Source organism: Anolis carolinensis, chromosome 1, assembly GCF_035594765.1.
Source record: "Anolis carolinensis isolate JA03-04 chromosome 1, rAnoCar3.1.pri, whole genome shotgun sequence".
Lineage (NCBI taxonomy): Eukaryota > Metazoa > Chordata > Lepidosauria > Squamata > Dactyloidae > Anolis > Anolis carolinensis.
Window position 1 is genome coordinate 236,949,287 of NC_085841.1, and position 22,929 is coordinate 236,972,215.

The 22,929-nt window shown below is 38.8% G+C and overlaps 2 protein-coding genes and 1 pseudogene across 2 annotated transcripts; 1 reads left to right on the forward strand and 2 right to left on the reverse strand.

Annotated features, from left to right (window-relative positions):
- Positions 1-1,611: 1,611 nt before the first annotated feature.
- Positions 1,612-2,402, reverse strand: LOC103279098 (olfactory receptor 5AR1-like; annotated as a pseudogene).
- A 4,057-nt stretch (positions 2,403-6,459) lies between these two features.
- Positions 6,460-10,677, forward strand: LOC100553422 (olfactory receptor 5A2-like). Its single transcript, XM_008112402.3, is given in 2 exon segments — positions 6,460-8,119; positions 8,122-10,677. Coding segments are annotated over 2 exon segments (933 nt in total). The 5' UTR covers positions 6,460-7,740; the 3' UTR covers positions 8,676-10,677.
- A 7,672-nt stretch (positions 10,678-18,349) lies between these two features.
- On the reverse strand, positions 18,350-19,950 carry LOC100553620 (olfactory receptor 5V1). The gene has a single exon (XM_003215026.4). The coding sequence runs from the start codon at positions 19,802-19,804 to the stop codon at positions 18,869-18,871; it is 936 nt and encodes a 311-aa protein (XP_003215074.2). The 5' UTR covers positions 19,805-19,950; the 3' UTR covers positions 18,350-18,868.
- Between the last annotated feature and the right edge of the window lie 2,979 nt (positions 19,951-22,929).

Consider the following 22,929-nt stretch of genomic DNA (forward strand, 5'->3'; position numbering starts at 1 on the left):
CACAAGGAGTTTAGCAACACATGATAACATTAGCTCATCCAAGGGAATAGCTATCTTAGACAGAGATACCAGGCTGCTTCTGAGGAGGTAGAGATTCAGGTGCAGGAAATCGGAAAGAATATCTGAGAAAGACAGGCAGAAGCAAGCCTCTCAAGGTCAAAGAAATGTGTTCATGTTTTGCAGTCCTTAAATCAGAGAAAGCTCTAAGACCCACGATTCATGTCATGTTTTGATGTTGGTTTTATGAATATACCTTTGGATTCATGCTCATGTTTTGCTTCTTGTTTTATGGATTTATTTTGGGATTCATGTTCATGTTTTAATCTTTGTTTCCTGGATTTATTCTCATGTTGGATTCTGGGGATTCCTATTCTGTGTCTCTGAATCAGCTTTGAGCTGTTTGGATTATTGCTTTTGGATTGTTTTCTATTACCAATTTGGTCTGGCTTATTGCCTGTGTGTCTTGCTTCCTTTATTAACTCTTGGATTTTAACCTTCCAATTTCTCATGATGTTTTCCCCTTTTTATATGTGTTTTTATCAATAAACTGTTTTACTATCATGTTTGGATTCTTGGTGTGTGCTGTGAGCAAGGTGAATTCCTGCTGAGGTACAACAAAAACTCCCTCTTCTGCACAGTCATGAAAGGTACATGTGCTGTCTCCAGTTTTCTGCTTCAAGTCATCCAACAGTGTAGCATAAGCGGATCTTAGGGGTCTCATGTGCCCTGCTATTTCCACTCCTTTGCACAAAAACCTACACTGAATTGATTGATTAGAACCTGTGGGTATGGACAGACTGTGGGCAATGTGGAAAAATAACAGATATCTTATATGATAAGTGTTGTCCTACACCCTTAACAAAGGCTTTAATGGTATCCCCAGACTAAAAAAAAGTCATGTTTCTACTATGTTCTTACATGTATTTAATTAGATGCTTCCCAGTTTTTGCTCCTTTTGGATTTGTGTGTGTGTGTGTCAGGAGCAACTTGAGAAACTGCAAGTCGCTTCTGGTGTGAGAGAATTGGCAATCTGCAAGGACGTCGCCCAAGGAACTCCCAGATGTTTTAATGTTTTTAACATCCTTGTGGGAAGCTTCTCTCATCTCCCCACACAGGAAGCTGGAGCTGATAGAGGGAGCTCATCCATGCTCTCCCTGGTTGGATTCAAACCGGTAACCTTCAGTTCAGCAACCCAACCTTCAAGTCATCAGTCCTGCCAGCACAAGGGTTTAACCCACTCGCCACCGAGGGTCCACAAGATATTCTTTTGGATATATTGCCAGCATTATACTGCATTTGTGAGAATTTAGTTCCAGACTGCGTGCACCATAGATTTTACTTGTCCCGCAAGCTTCACAAGTAGACTAACAAATACTACAGAATTGCTTGTATAAGCAATTGAACTAATGATGGCAAGCAGTAGCAAGCCAAGAAGCACATACATAAAAAATCATGCCTTTATATGCACACTAGAAAAAACAAGGGAACCTCCACCAGTGCCCTAACACCAGCATGGTGTTCAGGTCAATAATCAGAATAATGCCTGAAGAATTGTGTCCCCATATCTTCCTCAAACAAATGGAGTTTGTTCATTCTCTGGGATAAGATTTTTCAGTTTATTGCCTTTTTCATAGCTGCCTTCACTTCTTTGCTCCTTAAACTATAAATCATAGGATTTAGCATTGGAATCACAAGAGTATAAGAGACAGAAATTGCTTTGTCTTGAGGCATGGTGTAACCTGAAGTGGGTCACAAATACATAGAACAGAGTGACAGCTATGAGATGAGGAGCAGAAGTTGAAAAGGCCTTGCGTCTTCCCTCAGCAAATCAGATCTTCAAAATGGTGATTACAATGTAAATATAGGAGACTAAGATAATTAGGATGGTACTCATGACAACTATGGAAGCAAAGGTAAAATTGACAAGATCCGTCCTGTAGATGTCTGAGCAAGACAACTTCAGGATTGTAGGGATATCACAGAAGAAATGGTTAATTACACTGGAGTCACAGAAAGACAAACTGAATATAAAAATACTCTGTCTGGTGGAATTCACAAAACTAATCATGTATGATATTATAACAAGCAAAACACAATGTCTTTTGGACATTGCATAATGATAAAGTAGCAGGTTACAAATAGCTACAAAGCTGTCATAGGCTATTACACCCAAAAGGCAGCATTCATTTGTCACAGAAAACATAAAACTGCAAGGCGCACTCAGTAAAAGACATTTTTCTATTGTCAGATACAAAAGCCATCAACATCTTAGGAACAATAGCTGATGAATAAACAAAATCTTTGGAGTACTCAATACTTTTGCCCCTTTCATGTGATAGGCTTACAGGAGGAATGCCACAGGGTTTCTCCATTAGGGACAGGAAGTGTTCTCACAGGATCATAGAAACATAGAATTGGATGAGACCACATGGTCTATCAAGTCCAAACCCCTGCCATTCAGAGAAAGCACAAAGTACCCCCAACAGATAACCATCCAGCTTCTGTTCAAAAGCCTCCAAAGAAGGAGCTTTGACCACACTCTGAGGCAGAGAGTTCCACTGTTGAACAGCTCCTACAGTCAGGAAGTTCTTCCTAATGTTCAAGTGGAATCTCCTTTCCTGTAATTTGAACCTATTCCTCCGAGTCCTGGTTTCCGGGGCAGCTCTCTCTTCCTTATGACATCCTTTGAAATATTTAAACATGATGATCGTGTCTCCACTCAACCTTTTTTCTCTTCTGCGCGCTAAACATGTCCAGCTTTTAAAGCTGTTCCTCATACAACGTGGTTTCCAGACTTTAAAAATATAATTTTATTGTGTATATGAAAAAAACCAAAACAGAGCATACATAAATAAAAAGAAAAAATTAACCAAACATTATACAGCAATCAAATACAGTGTTCCCTCACTTATCGCTGGGGTTAGGTTCCAGGACCACTTGCAATAAGTGAAAATCCGTGAAGTAGGGGTACTATATTTTATTTTAATATTTATACATTGTTTTAGTAGTTATACCCTATTTTAAGTCTTTATCAACCAATCGTGTGTTGATAAATCGCCTCCTTCTCCTCCTGTTGCTGCTTGGGTTCCTTTTCTCTCTCTTTGGCTTCTCCTTCCTCCCTTCCTTAGGCTGTAAATTGTAATTTTTTTATGATTTATAGTCTTTTAGAGTTTATTGAAAAACCGCAAAACAGCGAATCCGCAAAAAGTGAACCGCAAAGTAGTGAGAGAACACTGTACAGATCATATTATAACTATAAATAACTGTACAATTATCACTTTTTAACAAATTCATGCTCTTTTTACCCCCACCCGTGAACCCATCACCTAAGACTTCCGACACCACTTAATGTGGATCATATACCTATTAAGAATCTACCCTTGTATCTTGTTTTGATAATTCCCTTTGTGGCTACTTTCAAATCTTCCTTTGTTTTCCTTTCCAAATATCCAAATGCCAGCCTCCATTTATTTGCAAACTCTTCATTATTTCTGCCTCTAATACCATTTGTTACCTTGGCCATTGGGATATACTCTAATAATTTATGGTTTCCAGACTTTTTATCATTTTAGTCACCCTGTGTTTTCAGAACATTGATATAATAACATTGTCTCCCTTGGGCTGCAGGCATCTCCCCACCCCCAACTACGTGGCACCATGTCTGGCAACGATTTTCTTTTTCTTTATCGCATGTGCCTTGCTTGTGGTGTGCAGGATATTGAAGGACTGAAAAAGATGTATTCCTCCACCTGATTTCTGGAAATCTATCACCCTGCCCAGATTGTTTGCCTTAATTCAGCAGTTTTGCAGTGTCTCCAAATTATGCTTTTGAGGAAACTTTTAAAGATGTCTTTGGAAATCTGAGAAAAAGCAAGTTGGTGACATGTTTGTAGAGAAACTAATTTGGAAGGGCTTTGTGAGTGGAGGTTATTTATGTTATGACAATAAGATGTAAAAGTCCAAAACTGACCAAATAGAGTAGGAGGGTGGGTGTTTATTTGAATGCATTGGACCCACATGGTGCATGACAAATACAGGAGATCAATAAAAATCTAGCTATTTGACGAATCCAAGGCTGGAGTTAAAATTGCTGGAGAAACATTAACAACCTTAGATATGCAGATGATACCACTCTGATGGCTGAAAGTGAGGAGGAACTGAGGAGCCTTATCACCAAGATGAAAGAAGAAAGTGCAAAATCTGGGTTGTAGTTAAACATCAATAAAACCAAGATTATGGCAACCAGACTTATTGATAACTTGCAAATAGAGGGAGAAAACGTGGAGGCAATAACAGACTTTATATTTCTAGGTGCGAAGATCACTGCAGATCACTGTACTTTTGCCCCATCATGAGAAGACAGAAAAGCTTAGAAAAGATAATGATGCTGGGGAAAATGGAAGGCAAAAGGAATAAGGGCCGACCAAGGGCAAGATGGATGGATGGTATCCTTGAAGTGACTGGCTTGACCTTGAAGGAACTGGGGACGGCGATGGGCTAGTCCATGATGTCACGAAGAGTCGGAAGCGACTGAACGAATAAACAACAACAATTTGCCCTCAGGCAACCAGCTCCCAGTTGATCACCCTTACAAGCTTCCAATTAATGGCCATTTAGAGGTCTATTCAGGGGTTGCTGTGTTGCCTTTTCTTCAGTTTGAGAGGAACCTCCTTAGAGTTGGAGCAGCCACTTTATCAGTTTTATGGAAAGAGACCTATCAAGTGATACAGTAGAGTCTCACTTATCCAAGATAAATGGGCCGGCAGAACATTGGATAAGCGAAAATCTTGGATAATAAGGAGGGATTAAGAAAAAAAACCCTATTAAACATAAAATTACATTATGATATTACAAATTAAGCACCAAAACATCATGTTTTACAAGAAATTGACAGAAAAAGTAGTTCAACACACAGTAATGTTATGTAGTAATTACTGTATTTACGAATTTAGCACCAAAACATTGCAACATTTACTACAAAAACAATGATTACTAAAATGCAGACTGCCTTGGATAATACATATCCTTGGATAAGTGAAGCTTGGATAAGTGAGACTGTACTGTATATTGAGGTTTGCAATAATATAGGGGGAAACTGGACAATAAACAGGTTGTTTGGTTCCTAGATGCCTTTCTTTATGACTGATCAAATCTATATTGATACAATTAATGTTGTGACTTTCTCTTAACCAATGTGGCATTGTAATGTGTTTATTACCCTGCACATTTATTTGGTTCATTGTCATACGAAAACTGCATTCATGTAAGGTGGACAAACTGGGCCTCAAAAATACATGCAGTAGAATAAACTGGGATATACAAGCACAGATTTCCAGGATCGATTGTTGCTTAATGCCGTCACACTAGCATGATTCTGCAGGGAAATAAGAGGCTGTAGATTTTTTTTATTGCCTAGAGATAATCTCTTGTCAGCAATTATCTTTCCAGATCATAAAATGATCAAAGTACAGCTGACCTCCATGTTTTGACTTCTTTGGTTTCAATTTTTCACGGATTAGATTAAAATGCTGTCTCTAGGAATCCCTAGGCTCTCCAGTGTGATGGTCAACTTCTTCTGGTCATGTTGGAGGACCTAGAGGTTTCTAAAGACAACACCTCTATAGTAATCTCTAAGTCTTCCAGTGCAATTCTAAGGTCAGCTTCCAGCAAACCTTAGGGTCATACTGGAAGACCTGGACATTCCTAGAGGAATTCTCCCAGGTAAAAAATAGCAATAATTTGTCCTTTACCCCAATTGATGTGGAGAACACAAACACAGTTCTCTTCTTTTGAACTAATTATTTTTGCAGTAACTAAGACATGTTTGTAAATACAGCACCAGGGATTCAGTTCTGTTTCCAATAATGGTATTTAAGTGGCAACCTACAACAATCTCCACCTACTGAGTGGAGGAGAGAAACATTTCAACAAAGAGGTGAGTCTTTGATTTGTCAGCTGCAATAGCGAAGACACTTCTCCCATCTCTGCCTCTTCTGCAGAGTGCAGTTTTAAGCATATCTTGGTGGTAAACACAATTGAAAGCAAAGAGAGATGCCTAATAAAAGTATTTAGAATTAAAGTAGTACAGTAGTGTCTCACTTATCCAACACTCGCTTATCCAATGTTCTGGATTATTCAACACATTTTTGTAGTCAATATTTTCAATACATCATGATATTTTGGTGCTAAATTCGTAAATATAGTAATTACTACATAGCATTACTGTGTATTGAACTACTTTTTCTGTCAAATTTGTTGTTAAACATGATGTCTTGGTGCTTAATTTGTAAAATCATAACCTAATTTGATGTGTAATAGGCGTTTCCTTAATCGCTCCTTATTATCCAACATATTCACTTATCCAACGTTCTGCCGGCCCGTTTATGTTGGATAAGTGAGACTCTACTGTAGTAAGCATTGCTCAGAAAAAATTGATTTATCCTACATTGAATAACCATGCTTTACAACACCAGGGAGAAAATGCCTTTCAGAGATGGGACTTTTCCCCCTGTATTAGGAATGGAGGAGGCTATCTTATACCAAGCAAACAGGAGGCTAGAAACTAGAATTGGTAGTTTGTGCATGCAAAGTGCCTGCTGTTTACTGTACTGTAGTCACTCCCTATAATTGATTTGACACATATTGATTTGAAAATACATGTCATTCAAACTGTGTAATGAATATATTTCCCATCCGGATCCTTCTGTGTTTGACAAAGTTTCCAATTACAGTAAATCAATGTTGACCTCTCCTTTTTTTCACAGTGTATCCTAGTCTCCACATAGCCTTTCACCTACCACTGAAATGATTAATTCTTACACAGTGATTTAGGGAATATAACATGCAAAAACATAGAAGATACTATATTTTCTCTTTTTAGGAATATATCATTAAAATAATGAAATAAAAAGCAAACTTTCCCCCATAGCAACTGCAAAGAAATTCAATGAGATATCATGAGAGTTATGTGGAAGAAGGATTGTTGTGAGCCTTCGAGTTGTTTCCAACTTATGGCGATTCTAAGATTAACTTATCACAAGGTTTTCTTGATAAAGTTTGTTCAGAGAAAACTTGTTGTCGAAGGCTTTCATGGCTGGAATCACTGGGTTGCTGTGAGTTTTCCGGGCTGTCTGGCCATGTTCCAGAAGCATTCTCTCCTGACTTTTCACCCATGTCTATGGCAAGCATCTTCAGAGGTATGAGGTCTGTTGGAAACTAGACAAGTGGGGTTTATATACTTGTGGAATGTCCAGGTTGGGAGAAAGAACTCTTGTCTGCTTGAGGCAAGTGTGCATGTTACAATTGATCACCTTGATTAGTATTTCATGGCCTTGCAGATTCAAAGCCTGGCTGCTTCCTGCCTGAGAGAATCCTTTGTTGGGAGGTGTTCAGAGAAAGTTTACCATAGCATCTGGAGTGTGCGATTTGCCCAAGGTCACACAATGTATTTCTATGGCCAAGTGGACATTTGAAATCTAGTCTTTATAATCCTGTTCTGACAACCAAACTTCCTAGTTTTTACAAAGGATTACAGCTCTGGAAAGAATGTTCCAGATCGTGTCTTTTTAATGCTTTATTTAAAGAAGAAGAAGAAGAAGAAGAAGAAGAGAAGGAGAAGGAGAAGGAGAAGGAGAAGGAGAAGGAGAAGAAGAAGAAAGGTAATCGTTAGTATTATAGAGTTACTGTGTATAATTGTTAACCTCTTCCATTCCCTCCAGCAGAGAATCTCATCTGGGCTAAATGGTGAAGAGGAATGACACTACTGTGACAGAATTTATTTTATTGGGTTTCACTGACCAGCCCAGGCTCCGGATTCCTCTCTTCTTGTTGTTTCTTCTCATCTACCTTGCCACTCTGGTGGAGAACCTTGGGATGATATTTTTGATCAGAAATGATTCTCGGCTTCACACTCCCATGTACTTTTTCATCAGCAACCTATCTCTGCTGGATGTTGCCTATTCGACAGTCATCGCTCCCAAAATGCGGATTGCTCTTGTAACAGACAGAAAAACAATTCCTTTCAATGAATGTGCAGTACAATTCTTCTGCTGCTGCTTTGCTGTGTCCACTGAATGTTACCTCTTGGCTGCCATGGCATATGATCGTTTCACAGCCATTTGTAGCCACTGCTGTATGTGGTCATCATGTCCAGACGGCTCTGCATTCTGCTGGTGGTTGGATCATATGCCTGCGGCTTTCTCAATTCACTCATCCAGTCGTGTTTTATATTCTATTTGTCCTTCTGCTCTTCCAATGTCATCAACCATTTCTTCTGCGATGTGCCTCCCCTCCTCAAACTGTCTTGCTCTGACACACATACTACACATGTTGTACATTTCACACTTTCCACCATTGTTGTGTCAAGCACCACCTTGACTATTCTTATTTCCTACATATTCATTCTTGCAACCATCTTCCGAATCAATTCATCTTCAAGCCAGCACAAAACCTTCTCAACTTGTGCTTTCCATTTGACTGCTGTGACCATTTTCTATGGAACTGGTGCATTCATGTACGTGAGACCCTATTCCCATTTTGCGATGGCACAGGACAAAATTATCTCTGTGTTCTACACTCTGCTTATTCCAATGCTGAACCCTCTCATCTACAGCCTGAGGAACAGGGAAGTGAAGGATGCCTTGAAGAGGATCTCACAAAAAACATGTCCCACCTGAACACACACGTTTGCAATGCACTTACATGTTTTTCCCAATCCTTCCTCTATTGTTCTGTCAAGCACATGATTTTGAAGTGCCAATCAAGCTTGTTCAGCACTGGAACTCTCTGCCCCGGAGAGTGGTGGAGGCTCCTTCTTTGGAGGCTTTTAAGCAGAAGCTGGATGGCCATCTGTCGGGGGTGCTTTGAATGCGATTTCCTGCTTCTCAGCAGGGGGTTGGACTGGATGGACCATGAGGTCACTTCCAACTCTATGATTCTATAATTCTATGTTATCAGTTTTCAGATTCAACAGAGAAGGAAAGGGGGAGAAAAGGGAAGAGGGGAGAGTTAGGGAAGTCCATCTATATGTATTTCTCACAGCCCATTGATTTATATTGATGAAAAAGTCTACCCATGTCTAAACATACACCTGTCTTCTTTGTGTTGCCAAGTTCAAAAGTATCTCTAACATGCATCAATATCTGAACACATTTTGTGTCCTGCTAATCTGACTCAAGGGAACGATTCACTCTCAACAACAAATGTTAAGAGATTACAAATCCTACTGTGGAAAAAAAAAATCAATGTCACCAAATGCCATGTCCTTGTAGATTGTTCCTTTTTTGTTGGAGTATTTGCTTTCAATTAAATGGCTCTAACAGACTTGTTAATGTTTTAAAATGAAATAATCCTACCCGGGGTGAAAATATGTTAAATATTCCGGTTAAAGGCTTCATGTAGTCGCTAATTAAATCTGTCTGATAGCATTTGTTGCAAATCTGTGGAAGTTGAAATTATCAACACATTCCTAGCAATGGGCTGCATTGTATCCAGTGATTTCATTCTGCTAGAGCAGTGGTTCCCAACTTTTTTTTTTTTTAACCAGGGACCATTTTGACCAGGGACCGCTCCCCAATATTAGTACCAAAAGGGTTACAAATCAGTTTTTGGTCAACTTTAGATTCCCTTTGGTTGTTTGGGGTGCTTATTTGGAAAATTGCATTGGATAGACCACATCAGCTCTTGTTTCTGATACAGAACATATGCCACCCAATAGTCTCCATCTGCTTGCCCACAGAAAACTGTATTTAATAATCTAGAGCTGATGTCATCTATCCAATTCAATTTTCTGAATCATCACCCCAAATAACCCCAGGAACAGGCCTAAAAACAAAGAAACCAATAAAATGTTGTTTTTTTAAGTTGTTTTTTTTTAAGTTTTTAAAGTTTTTTAAGGTACTTTTAAGTTTTTTTAAGTACCACATTTTAGTTCTGGAGGACCACTGGTGGTCCTCGGACCACAGGTTAGGAACCACTATGCCAAAACAAGTGTGAAAACCCCTATTTTTCTCCTTGCAAAGAGCTGCTTGTCTACCAATGTTGTCATTCTGTCACAGTTGTGTCCCCATGGGGCCCAAGTCCTGCTTTTGTAGCTCCCCAAGCCCCAAGTATTGTGCCAAAAATCCCTTAGCAACATATCTTTAGGTGCTTAATTTTCAGTTGAATGTGAACTGAAAACCAAGCCAAAACCACTGCACAAATTTAACAGTTTGATCCATTGTGCCTGGTCACAAATGTGTGGCCTTCAGCATGAATTGAGGATAATAATCGTCCCCTACACAGTTGCCCTACCACTACTACTTTCATTTAACCACACAAAGACTTGCAATTTTTCTCAACTCAGAATTGGAGATAACACTTCGTTTATTTAGAAATTAAATCCAAGGAATTTCCTTCGGATTTATGTACTGATGCTATGCACTATATTTAAGATTTTGAACATATTCCCATCATACTATGCCTGCTTCTCTATACCTGAGAGTAAGCATTATTGAACTCTTTTGGACTTATTTCTGACTTTATAAGAATAAAATTGTGCTGTTGAGCAGTTAAGAATCAAGACATTGAAATAAGTTTGGATTAATGATTGAGACAAGGCATGGGGAATCTTGAACAATCTCATTGTCTTCATCATCTTTTTTAAAGTTAGCTAAACTGTCTGTGTGTGTCTTATGTTTAGTATCCTTAGTTTTAGCCTCCTTATTTCTGATTATTTCAGCCACATAGTGACACCAATGTAAAAACAAATAAATAAATAAATAAATAAATATGTATTAAAATAAATGGTCACTGCCTGAAGATACTTAAGTAGTTGTATAATAGTCCCCTCGGATGAGAAGGGTAGGGTAGAAATGATGGAAATAAATAAATCATAAATCATAATCTTGTCAGTTTCCTAATGATAATTTGGGCTAAACTACATATCAATGTGGCATCCCCACTTGGTTCCTCAGGTGTCATGTCTGTCTCCTTGGAATATTCAGTTATTGCTTGCTTACCTTGATTTTCTTTGGAAAGTGGTAACAAGCACTAAAAATTCCAAATTTGCTCCTTTAACCATTTTCATATTGTCAGCACATGACCTAACAACATTTGTTGCTCAAAAAACATCAGTTGTTAAAATGCATTACAAAATTTGGATGATTTGACTTACCAATTATTTTTTCTGCAAATGGTTGTTATCTTTATCTTGTGTAAATATGAAATCTGCAAATGTACACAACATAAATGTACCTTCTATGTTATTTTTTTGTACATTTTACATAGGTAAAAGTTTTCCCCTGACATTAAGTCTAGTCGTGTCTGACTCTGAGGGTTGGTGGCCATCTCCATTTCTAAGCTGAAGAGCCGGCATTGTCCGCAGACACCCCCAAGGGCATGTGGCCACAGGCATGACTGCATGGAGTGCTGTTACCTTCCCACCTGAGCGGTACCTATTCATCTACTCACATTTGCATGTTTTCGAACGGCTAGGTTGACAGAAGTTGGCGCTTACAACGAGAGCTCACCCCGCCCCCCGGATTCGAACCACTGACCTTTTGGTCAACAAGTTCAGCAGCTCAGTGGTTGCACCACCGGGAGCTCCCATTTTACATAGATCACCCTAAATTAAATGGGTTGTTGTGTGTTTTCCGGGCTGTAAGACCATGTTCCAAAAGTATTCTCTCCTGATGTTTCGCCCACATCTATGGCAGGCATCTTCAGAGGTTGTGAGGTATGCCTCACAACCTCTGAGTATGCCTGCCATAGTTATGGATGAAATGTCAGGAGAGAATGCTTCTGGAACATGGCCATACAGCCTAGAAATGACCAATTCAGTGAGTCTGGCCATGAAAGCCTTCAATGAATATTGTTTCTTATTTCTCTTTTAATACAGGTTTATTGATGTTAAAGGATCGATAGAAAGATAGATCAAGAGATAAATATAGATGACAGAAGTAAAAATAGGTGAAAAATATGCTTCATTTCCATTTTTAAAACCCATAAATAGAATTCACACAATGTTTCCAGAAAAACATTAAATTTCTCTCAGTCATGTCTAATACAGCTTCTCTTTCTTCTCAAGAGTTTAAGTGCAAACCTTTTTCAATTTGTTAAGCACTTTCTGAAAATGAGCACTAAATAAATACAGGGGATGGAAAGATAGTCTAGAATCTTTCCTCCAGATTGAAGAAAGCGAATCAGCTTGTGAGAGAGACTAGTATTTGATTTTATTACTAGTAGGCATGGTTCACCTTCAGGAATTGCTCCCCTGGTATTGTAGGCAGTTCAAACTTTAAATAATTCATTTCTTGAGTAAAATTATGACAGTGGAGGCTTTTGTTTCCTCCTAGTAAACCGAGTAATTATCTAAACTGTGTAAATCTGTTTCTTAAAATTGTATTAATTTCACAAGTGTTTCTTGTTAATTTTGAGAAGGAAGACAAAACAAAACAAAAGCTACAGAATATTCATAAGGCAAAGAGCTACTGGAAGGGGATTCATGAATTGATTCAAAAGATTTTTAAAATGGAAATAGAATTAAAACCAGAATATTTTCTGCTTGGGATATTAGACATAAACATAAATTAAAATAAAGATAGACTCTTTAATTACTTGACTACGGCAGCAAGAATAGTGTTTGCAGGATTCTGGAGAGAGAAAGAAATTCCCTCAATACACCAATGAAGGTGAACATTTTAGATATTATTAATATGGACAAACTTATGCAACTACTGTCAAGACATGAAGGGAAATTTAATCAAACGAATATGGATTGGCAACTATTTTATGATTTAAAAAAAAAAGTTTAAAAATATAGACCAACCCAATGAATTTTAAGAATATCCTTCCTGGGAAGATAGGAAAAAAAGGAGAAGCAAAGAGTGTAAAAAAAAAAGTTAAGAAGAAATAATGGAAACACCATGAAGAAGATCAGAAGTCAACCCTGTCTTTCCTAAGGAACACCCCTACCCTTTCACTCACTACCATTCCCAATTAGATAACCCTTTCCCTGGGGTTTTAGACCCCAACATTTTTCTTGCCCCCATTACTACTGTTTTTATATGTTTAAAAATTTTTGAATAAAAATTATTTACAAAATTATATTCATAAAAATCATGTCATTCAGACGAGAGATGAATGGTAGCTCAGCCACATTTTTTATTCCTAAAAAAAAAAAAATCTATTTTAAAAGCCGACATCCTAGGGTGCATCTTGACAGGTCAGAAACAGCAGTGGGATATTCCAGGTCTGCATCACTGGAGTTGGATGTTGGCTTGACTCCCTAAGCGGGGTTGGAACTGGATTAGTGCCACTCACCGACAATCCTTACTTTGCCTCATTGATTTGCTGTTTGTGCTACCTATGGAGCACAAAAATGGATCTGGACACTGCTTGGTGATGGGAGTGAATCAATTCTTGCTCTGGATATTAGCATTCCAGGCATCAAGCAGTGTCCAGCTTCCAAAAACAACAAATCAAAGAGCCACCAGCTGTCCCTGGTGTCAACAATTACAAGGAGGAAGAACACTGCAGCAAATTTATTTATTTTTATTTAATTATTTTCTTTTTACTCTGCTTTTCTCCTAGTATGGGAACGCAAGGTTGCATTTTGCTTTTGCCTGACTCTAATGGAAAGGGTAAAACTTCACCTTTTCTTCACCTACTGAGCCGACTGAGTGAAACTACTATTGCACTTTCAACACAGTTTGTAGCAACTGAACTATGCTGAGAATGAAGTGGGGACGTTGTTTTTTTTAATTCTGTTGTATTTATTTCAACCATTCTTCAGTTTTGTGGATATTTTGTCCACATGAATTTCACTTTGAAACATTACCATGTGAACATGCTGCACTTCTATGACTTATTACAAAAGAATGAAAGTCTTTAGTCTAGCCCAGAGTATATGTCTACCTTAGATTTATCATAAGCATAATATATGTGTTTTGTGTGTGTGTGTGTGTGTTAGAAATATGCTCATTCAAACCATGGCATAAAGCAAGAGATGGTGATTCTATCTAGTGAAGATTATAAGGCAACAAAGAAGTTCCTTGTTTTTTCCATGACTGCAACTTTCATGCCACCCTGAAGTAAGCTCACTCATATTTCTAAATATTTGTAATTACAGTAGAGTCTCACTTATCCAAGCTAAATGGGCTGGCAGAAGCTTGGATAAGCGAATATCTTGGATAATAAGGAGGGATTAAGGCAAAGCCTATTAAATATCAAATTAGGTTATGATTTTACAAATTAAGCACCAAAACATCATGTTATACAACAAATTTGACAGAAAAAGTAATTCAATACGCAGTAATGTTATGTTGCAATTACTGTATTTACGAATTTAGGACCAAAATATCACGATATATTGAAAACATTGACTACAAAAATGGCTTGGATAAGCGAGGCTTGGATAAGTGAGACTCTACTGTATTACCTATTTCATTCATAACAAGGAGAGGAGATTAATCACAGGCTAAGTAATTCTGCGGGATGAATGCAAATTAATTTATTCATTCAGTCTATCAGATTAATACTTATGTTGGTAGCACTGCCAGCATTGCAAGATTAAAGCTGCACTCATTTGTGTCTCAGTGTGTGTTTGTGAGTTGTGTATAGCATTGCATTGCATTGTGTTATATGCTATCTTGCTGTATCATGGTATTTCATAAGGTTGCATACTTATATGGTCAGATTCTAAAACATAGCAGTTTCCCCTTTGACACCTTTTTTTGTGTGAGGAACGATTTGAGAAACTGCAATTTGCTTCTGATGTGAGAGAATTTGCCGTCTGCAAGGAAGTTGCCCAGGGGACACCCAGATGTTTGATGTTTTACCATCCTGAGGGAGGCTTTTCTCATGTCCCTGCATGGGGAGCTAGAGCTGACAGATGGGAGCTCACCCTGCTCCCCAGATTTGAACCGTCAGCCTGTCAGTCAGCAGTCCTGCCGGCACAAGTGTTTAACCCATTGCACCACCAGGGGCTCCATGCCTTTTAAAGGGTAATTAAAGTGGGACAACCCAAAGTGATGCTGAATATTCTTCCATTGTATGCTCAGTCGTTTAAGTGGGCTGGCAGAAATGGATAACCAATTTCCATGAGGTAATATTCTTAAATACAGTCCTAATTTAATAGAAAATCAGCTGCCTGTAGGCTTCAGAAGCCTAGCTAGCTACCTTGGAGGGCATTTGTACGCAGGAAAAAATGCCACTTCCACCTCTCAAAAAACTCTTTATGGACAACTGATTATTTGTTTATTGGCATTGGCTTGACTTGAACTATTTGAAGGAGAAGCGCAACATAAACATGAGAGGTAACTAATACTGCATCTTGAGTTATCATAGAAACAAATGAAACTAAAATGTTGCTATATATTATGTTTTGTGTACTATAAAACATTGGTACACAGAGAAATATGAGAATATATTAACATCTGTAAAATGTATCTACCATGTTAAGTTACATTTCAGTATCAAAAAAGAATGTTTTAAGAATATCTACCTTTGCTTGAGCTCCCAAATACAGAGTAGTTTCATCCTAGCTCTTTTAACCAAAATGTTTTCTCTGAAGGAATACTTCCTTGAAACACAGTCTTCTCCAGAGAGTAAAAAGACATATCGCACAATGCTATGAAATTATCAACAAAAGCATTTACATTTTTCAAACCCTCTTTTGAATCAAGTGCCTGCAAAAAAATTGAACCAACTATGAAAGCTGAATTTTTCAGAACAGTTAACTGAGTTGTTTGCATAGATTTTTATTAGAAGACTGGTCATTTATGCATACCATTGTGTATATACATGATTTGCTTCATAATGGGAAAAGGATACTGTGAAGTTGAGGATGTAGATGATGTGACGGGGGGAATCTTTTAGATCCCACCACTGCCACAAATTGTGATGGAGGATGAAGCCAATTGGGAAGACCAGGCCAATTGTAATGGATGATGGATGCGATGGAGATGTGGATGTGAGGCAGGGAAAATTTAAATGCTATTTCCACTGCTGAGGGGATTTTTGAGTCTTTTAATCCCTCTAGATTATATATATATATCACCTTTATATGAGGGGAAGGGTTACAGTGGGTGATCTTTATTCCAAGATCCCAGCCTCTGTCTCTGTAGTTAGGGATTTCTGTGTTGTGGTTCCCTTTCTGAGGTAACTATGACTATTATTTCTTCCCAATTAGGTGATTTATTAAGATAACTGCCACCAACGTGAGGCTTTTGAATTATCACCGATGAAATTTGGCTCCACAGACACAGATAAGATGAAATGAGTCAGTTGTTAACAAAGAACAACAAGTTTATTGCGTACAAAGCTTATGGTTGCAGGTTGATTGATTTACTTATGGAACTTTAGATAAACAAGTGGTTTAATAACTCTTATAACCACCACAACAGTAGTTTCTGGTGTAAATCCACTCTCACTCTCCTACTGATGTTATAAATTGTAGCGAACTCTAACCTCAGCTGAGCTCCTTAGTGAACAATGTCCCAACTACAATAAAAACTTTTAATTTGATCTAATACCGATCAAATCCCTGATCACTAGTCTTTCTCAACCAGAGATCTTGACTAGGCTCCCTTTAGTCTGCCTTGACTAAAGATTTTTTTGGCCAGGCCTGTCTCCTCAGCCCTTCTTGACTGAAAAGCCTCCAGCCACGCACACACACCCTCACTCACTGGCTTCTCTTTTTTAAAACTTCCCTTTTTTCCTTTTCTTGGCTCCGCCCACTTCTCCCTCTGATGAGCTAGCCAGCTTCGTCTCCTTGGTAACAGCACTACTGTGGATTGAAACAAGATGGCTTCTGTTTCAGTTACTGTGTCAACTAACACAAATACATACTCCAACAGTCAAAATTAAACACAATAACTATGACTTCTCCACAGATACGTTACAGCAGAGGAATTTTGCACAAATTTTGGACACTTTAATAAAAAATCAAATTTTCTGTCACAAAAGGGACAAGAAATGTTATATGGGATACTGATTTCCTGACAAAATTTCTTGAATATTCTTCATGCCCCTATTTCTAAAAGTATTCAAGTGTTTTAGATGTTTTTAAAGCTATTTTAATTATTCTACTGCTGCAATTAGTTAATATATGGCAGATTATAAATACTGAATAGATGAAAAAATGAATAAAATCTGGTTGCACAATGCCTCACCTAGAAGTGCTTTTTATCGTGTTAAAAGCAACTTGAGAACATACTGCAAGTTGCTTCTGGTGTGAGAGAATTGGCCATCTACAGAGATATTGCCCAGGGGATGCCCGAATGTGTTGCTGGGGGGCTTCTCTCATATCCCCGCAAGCTAGAGCTAACAGAAAAGAGCTCACCCCATCTAACAGATTAGAACTGGCAACCTTCAAGTCGGCAACCTAACCTTCAGGCCAACAGTCCAGCTGGCACAAGAGTTTAACCTAGTGGTTCTCAACCTGGGGTCCCTAGATATTTTTGGCCTAAAACTCCCAGAAATCCCAGCCAATTTACTAGCTGTTAGGATTTCTGGAAGTTGAAGGCCAAAAACATCTGGGGACTCCAGGCTGAGAACCACTAGTTTAACCCATTGTGACAACATGGCTCCTCATCTAGAAGTTCTGTGTCAGTTAAGTACCTCACAGAGGTGGTATGTACATGCAATCCCCTCTTTTCCACCATAGAGTAAGCATGCAAAGCTCTGCTTCAGGTAGGAAGCTATGGGTATGTTGACAGAGGAACAAATATTCTTCCATGCATATTTTTATTTTTAAATCTTCGTAGAATGAGATTACAACAACAACAACAACAACAACAACAACAACAACAACATCCTAATGATACCAAATGAATTTCAAAAAATTGGGAGGGGCAGGGTTTTTTTAAAAAAAAGAAAGGGGTTTAACCCTCCTGCCCTCCCAATGCAGAGTTCTTTCTGAATACTTAAATGAAAGATAATAATCTTAACTGAATACTATATATTTAAAGTGATATGTCATCCAGCCAATAATATCCTCATTTATATCAAGCAGGAAGGAAGAGGAGAAGGAAATGATATTCTATCTAAACATTAGATCAAATTTCCTGGTGGTAAGAGCTATTTGATAGAGAATACGCAGCCTCAAAGTGCGGTGGAATCTTCTTTTCCAGAGAGTTTAAAATAGAGAGTGGATTACCATCTGTCAGCCATGCTTTGATAGTGTGTTCTATCAGGGGATGCTGGGGAGAGGGAGATAAATTGATCATCCACCACCCTGACTGATTTGATGAGTCAGTTCTCTGTGTGCTCACCCGAAGGACCACTTGATGCAGCAGCAAAAGTGACACCAACAAAACGACAGCTCAGTCATTGTTTTACTGCTGATCCCAGCAGGTCTAATTACTTTATTTACAAGTTATTTACAATTACTCAAAGCCATAACTCTCCGGACACATGGTGCATCTTCTCCGCTAGCCAAGGCTGTTATCAGTACAAGCAGGCACCTCCTGCATTCCTCAGTTCAGTTCAGTTCCTGTCAGATAGTTCAAACAGAAGCCCTGACCTATTGGTCCTGTGGGCAATCAATCAAGCTGGCTTGTGCTTAACCCATGCGCTGCTGAAATGCTCTGCCGGAAATACACAGTTGCAAACACCCAACAGCATGACTTGATATAACAATTCACTCTAGCAACAGAACACACTAACATGTTCCTGCAATGCAGAATGGGGTGGGTCTGGAAGACCCTTGTGATCTGTTCTAGTTCTATATTCCTACATTGTGGAAAACATGAGGTTTCTCCATGCTTGGTTTTAGAATGTGAAAAACACAGTTTTTGTTATGTAAATCAAACTAATTTCCCCACAAATGTACTAATAAAACAAACATACTCTGACAGCAGACTAGGGAAGTAAGATATAAACGTAACATTCAGTAGAACTTTTTCAGTCTAAAGGCTTTGACCAAGGCCCTTTTGACTTCCTTGTTCCTCAAACTGTAGATCATGGGGTTCAGCATGGGGGTAACAACCCCATACAACAAGGAAATGATTCTGTCCTGTTTGTGAGAATAGGATGAATTGGAACGAGCATATGTGGCTATGGTAGCCCCATAGAAGAGGCAAACTACAGTCAAGTGAGATCCACAGGTAGAAAAAGCTTTGTGCCTGCCTTCTACAGAGTGCATGCGCAAGATGGTGGAAAGGATATAGATGTACGAAATCAGAGTGATAAGAAAAGCACCACATCCTATAACGCTTGCCACAAGAAGACGAACCAGTTCAGAGACAAAGGTAGAAGAGCAGGAGAGAGCCATCACTGGCTGAAGGTCACAGTAATATTGGTTAATTTTATTCAGTCCACAGAAGGATAAAGAAAAGGTCAAAGAGGTATGAACCATGGAATTGATGAAGCCCAACAGCCAGGTCCAAGCTGTCAGCTTAGTGCAAACCTGTTTACTCATGATGCTTGTGTAATGTAAAGGCCTACATATAGCCACGTACCGATCATAAGCCATCACTGCTAGCAAGAAAATTTCAGTACCCACTGCATCAATCAGAAAGAATAGTTGTATCATGCAGCCCATAAACGATATTCTCTTATTCTCGGACAAGAAAATTTGGAGCATCTTTGGCACAGTGACAGTCGGGCCAAGAATATCCAGCAAAGACAAATTGCTAAGGAAAAAGTACATGGGGGTATGGAGGTGATCATCTGCCACTATTGCCAGGAGAATAGCCCCATTCCCTGCCAGGGAGATCAAGTAGATCAGCAGAATCATCACAAAGAGGGAAATTCGCACTTCTGGGAGGTCTGACAACTCAGTCAGGTAGAAGTCCTCCACTGATGTGACATTATCTTTTTCCATCTTCTACCCTAACAAATTGATTGCCAAGAATACCTAAAACACAGAAAGAAGAAAGTGGGTTTGGTGAAAGTAAGCATATCAGCCAATAACAATTTATGATTAATTAATAATCTGATATTTCTTGCCATAGAACATTGTCCATTCTGGATGTCCTAGATATAACCAGCCAACACATCTATCTATCCCATAGGTCGTGGAATGCTGGGAAAGAATGTTGGGCCCGGGCTGTGGCTCAGGCTGGTTAACAGCCAGCTGCAACAAATCACTCTGACCAAGAGGCCATGAGTTCGAGGCCAGCCCTTGCCTGCGTCTGTCTCTGTTCTATGTTATGGCATTGAATGTTTGCTTTATATGTGTGCAATGTTAAATTACCTCTGTGTCTTCATCTCTGCCTCTGTCTGTATGTCTAATGGCATTGAATGTTTGACATGTATATGTACATTGTGATCCGCCCTGCGTCCCCTTCGGGGTGAGAAGGGCGGAATATAAATACTGTAAATAAATAAATAAAGAGAACAAAAGAAGGTCAGGATACTAAATGTTATGGAACCAGAGTTTTTGGGCTATTTGGATATAGCTCCACCACACAGTAAATACATGTAAATCATCAATAAAGATTACTTTTGAGATTATATGTGACATAGTTCACTATGTCTTACTTAGGTGATCCCTCATAGGTCGAGGATGATGGTCTTCCATTTCTGGTGTCTTAGGGGTGTGTCCGTAGGTGGCTGAAGAGACCTATTCTTGACCCACATGTTCTCCCGCAGTGAGGACATTGGTTTCCAGGTGGAAGGCGGTCCCGGTCAGGGTTGGCTTGATGCTCCTTCCTCTTGGCACGTTTCTCCCTTAAGCCCTCCATTTGCGCCTTTTCAAACTCCGCAGCACTGCTGGTCACAGCTGACCTCCAATTAGAGCGCTCAAGGGCCAGGGCATCCCAGTTCTCAGTGTCTATGCCACAGTTTTTAAGGTTGGCTTTAAGACCATCTTTAAATCTCTTTTCCTGCCCACCAACATTATGTTTCCCGTTCTTGAGTTGGGAGTAGAGTAACTGCTTTGGGAGACGGTGATCGGGCATTCGGACAACGTGGCCAGTCCAGCAGAGTCGATGGTGTAGGGACATGGCTTCAATGCTGGTGGTCTTTGCTTTTCCAGCACGCTGACATTTGTCCGCCTCTCTTCCCAAGAGATTTGCAGGATTTTTCTGAGGCAATTATAGTTCACATAATAAACTCTACTTGATCACTCCCTAGTTCCAGAATGAAATGCTAATTAGAAGGGTAGCTTTGTCCTTTGCTTATCATTGCACATCAACCCTGGTACAGCTGTTGCTCTGGATTTTTTTTTCCCTTGCCCAACAGAGCAGATATAGAATATATCATTTATTTTAGATTTGTAAAATCCATCTTTTGTTGCTCTGAATGGCAAGCACACTTGAGATCCTATAATACCCCAAATTGGCCAGTTTTGTTTTTATCTTTTTAATTTTAATTTCTAATTCATTGGGATACCAAGATACCATAGAAATAACATAGGGATACTGGAAAGCCATTGTCCTTGCAGCTCTTTGGTATGCCTGCAAAACATGGGCCATCTACAAATGTCATTCTTGACTTCTAGAAAAAATCCATTCAAAAAAATCCTGAAAATCTCTGGGGAATACAGGTGGAAAAACCAACATTGAAAAAAAATGATTCTGTACCATCAACTTAACCACACTGTCCACATTGTCCAAATATCCAATTACCATCTCCTAAAGCAGTTACTTTATTCTCAGTTTAAGAACAGAAAATGGAATGTCTATGGACAACAAGAGAGATTGAAAAATGGACATAAATCTGACTTAAAGCACAGAATACTGGGAAGCCCTGGCTCTCAAGCATCCTAACTGAAGGTCATATGTTGCCAACAATGGTATGGATTCTGAAGAGGCATGAATGGGATGAAAGGGAGAAATGTGCCAAGGGGAAGGCACATCAAGCAAACCCTTGTTATGACCACCTTCCATCTGGAAATACATGCCCTCAATGGGAAAGACCATGTGGATCTAGAATAGGAACTCTATCCCATGGGCAGGAGGAAAGTGGTGGACAATGTCCTTAAGAATGGGTACCCAACTTACTCCAGCAATTTTCCCAGTCTTCTTCCTGCTTTCCTCAGTTTCCCATGGCTTTCTTCAATCATGAGTTGGGGAACACCCAATGCCTGAAAATAAGCAAACTTATTCTTAAGGTAAAGAGATGAGACTATAAGATATAGAAAAGTAAAACTGAAAAGGGGTTTGATGTGGAAAACCAGCTTTTCTCTTTCTCTCCTAAGCTCAGGACAATGATCCATTCTGGTTAACCCACCGACTTTGACCCGATATACAGTATACGGCATAGTATCATCTTTCCTGATTATGGACCATGTTTAATCTATGGGATTATTGATCCTCACCCCCCGATTGGAACCTGTTGTGATTATCATTGATTGCTATTTTAATGTAACATTTTATTTTGTGTAATAATCTGTTTTTATATTGTTATGTATTGTATGTATTATGTATTGTATGCTGTGTATTACTGTTGTAAACTGCCCTGAGTCCCTTCTGGGAGATAGGGCGGTATATAAATAAAGTTGTTATTATTATTATTATTATTATTATTATTATTATTATTATTATTATTCTGTCCAATTACTTTGCAAGAAACAAACTGGCACCCACCTTTGAGAAGCTCGTGTTTCATTTTTTGCCTTTACAGTGCCCACCCAAAGTATACATAACTGACCTTTCTGATTCCATCCTTTCACAATTCATCTATCAAGTACAGTAGAGTCTCACTTATCCAAGCTAAACGGGCCGGCAGAAGCTTGGATAAGCGAATATCTTGGATTATAAGGACTGATCAAGGAAAAGGTTATGATTTTACAAATTAGGTTATGATTTTACAAATTAAGCACCAAAACTTCATGTTATACAACAAATTTAACAGAAAAAGTAGTTCAGTACGCAGTAATGTTATGTTGTAATTACTGTATTTACGAATTTAGCACCAAAATATCACGATATATTGGAAACATTGACTACAAAAATGGCTTGGATTATCCAGAGGCTTGGATAATCGAGGCTTGGATAAGTGAGA

What these genes read in the sequence shown, in the direction of transcription:
- LOC100553620 (XM_003215026.4), bottom strand. Translation starts at nt 19,804, where the DNA reads ATGGAAAAAGATAATGTCACATCAGTGGAGGACTTCTACCTGACTGAG.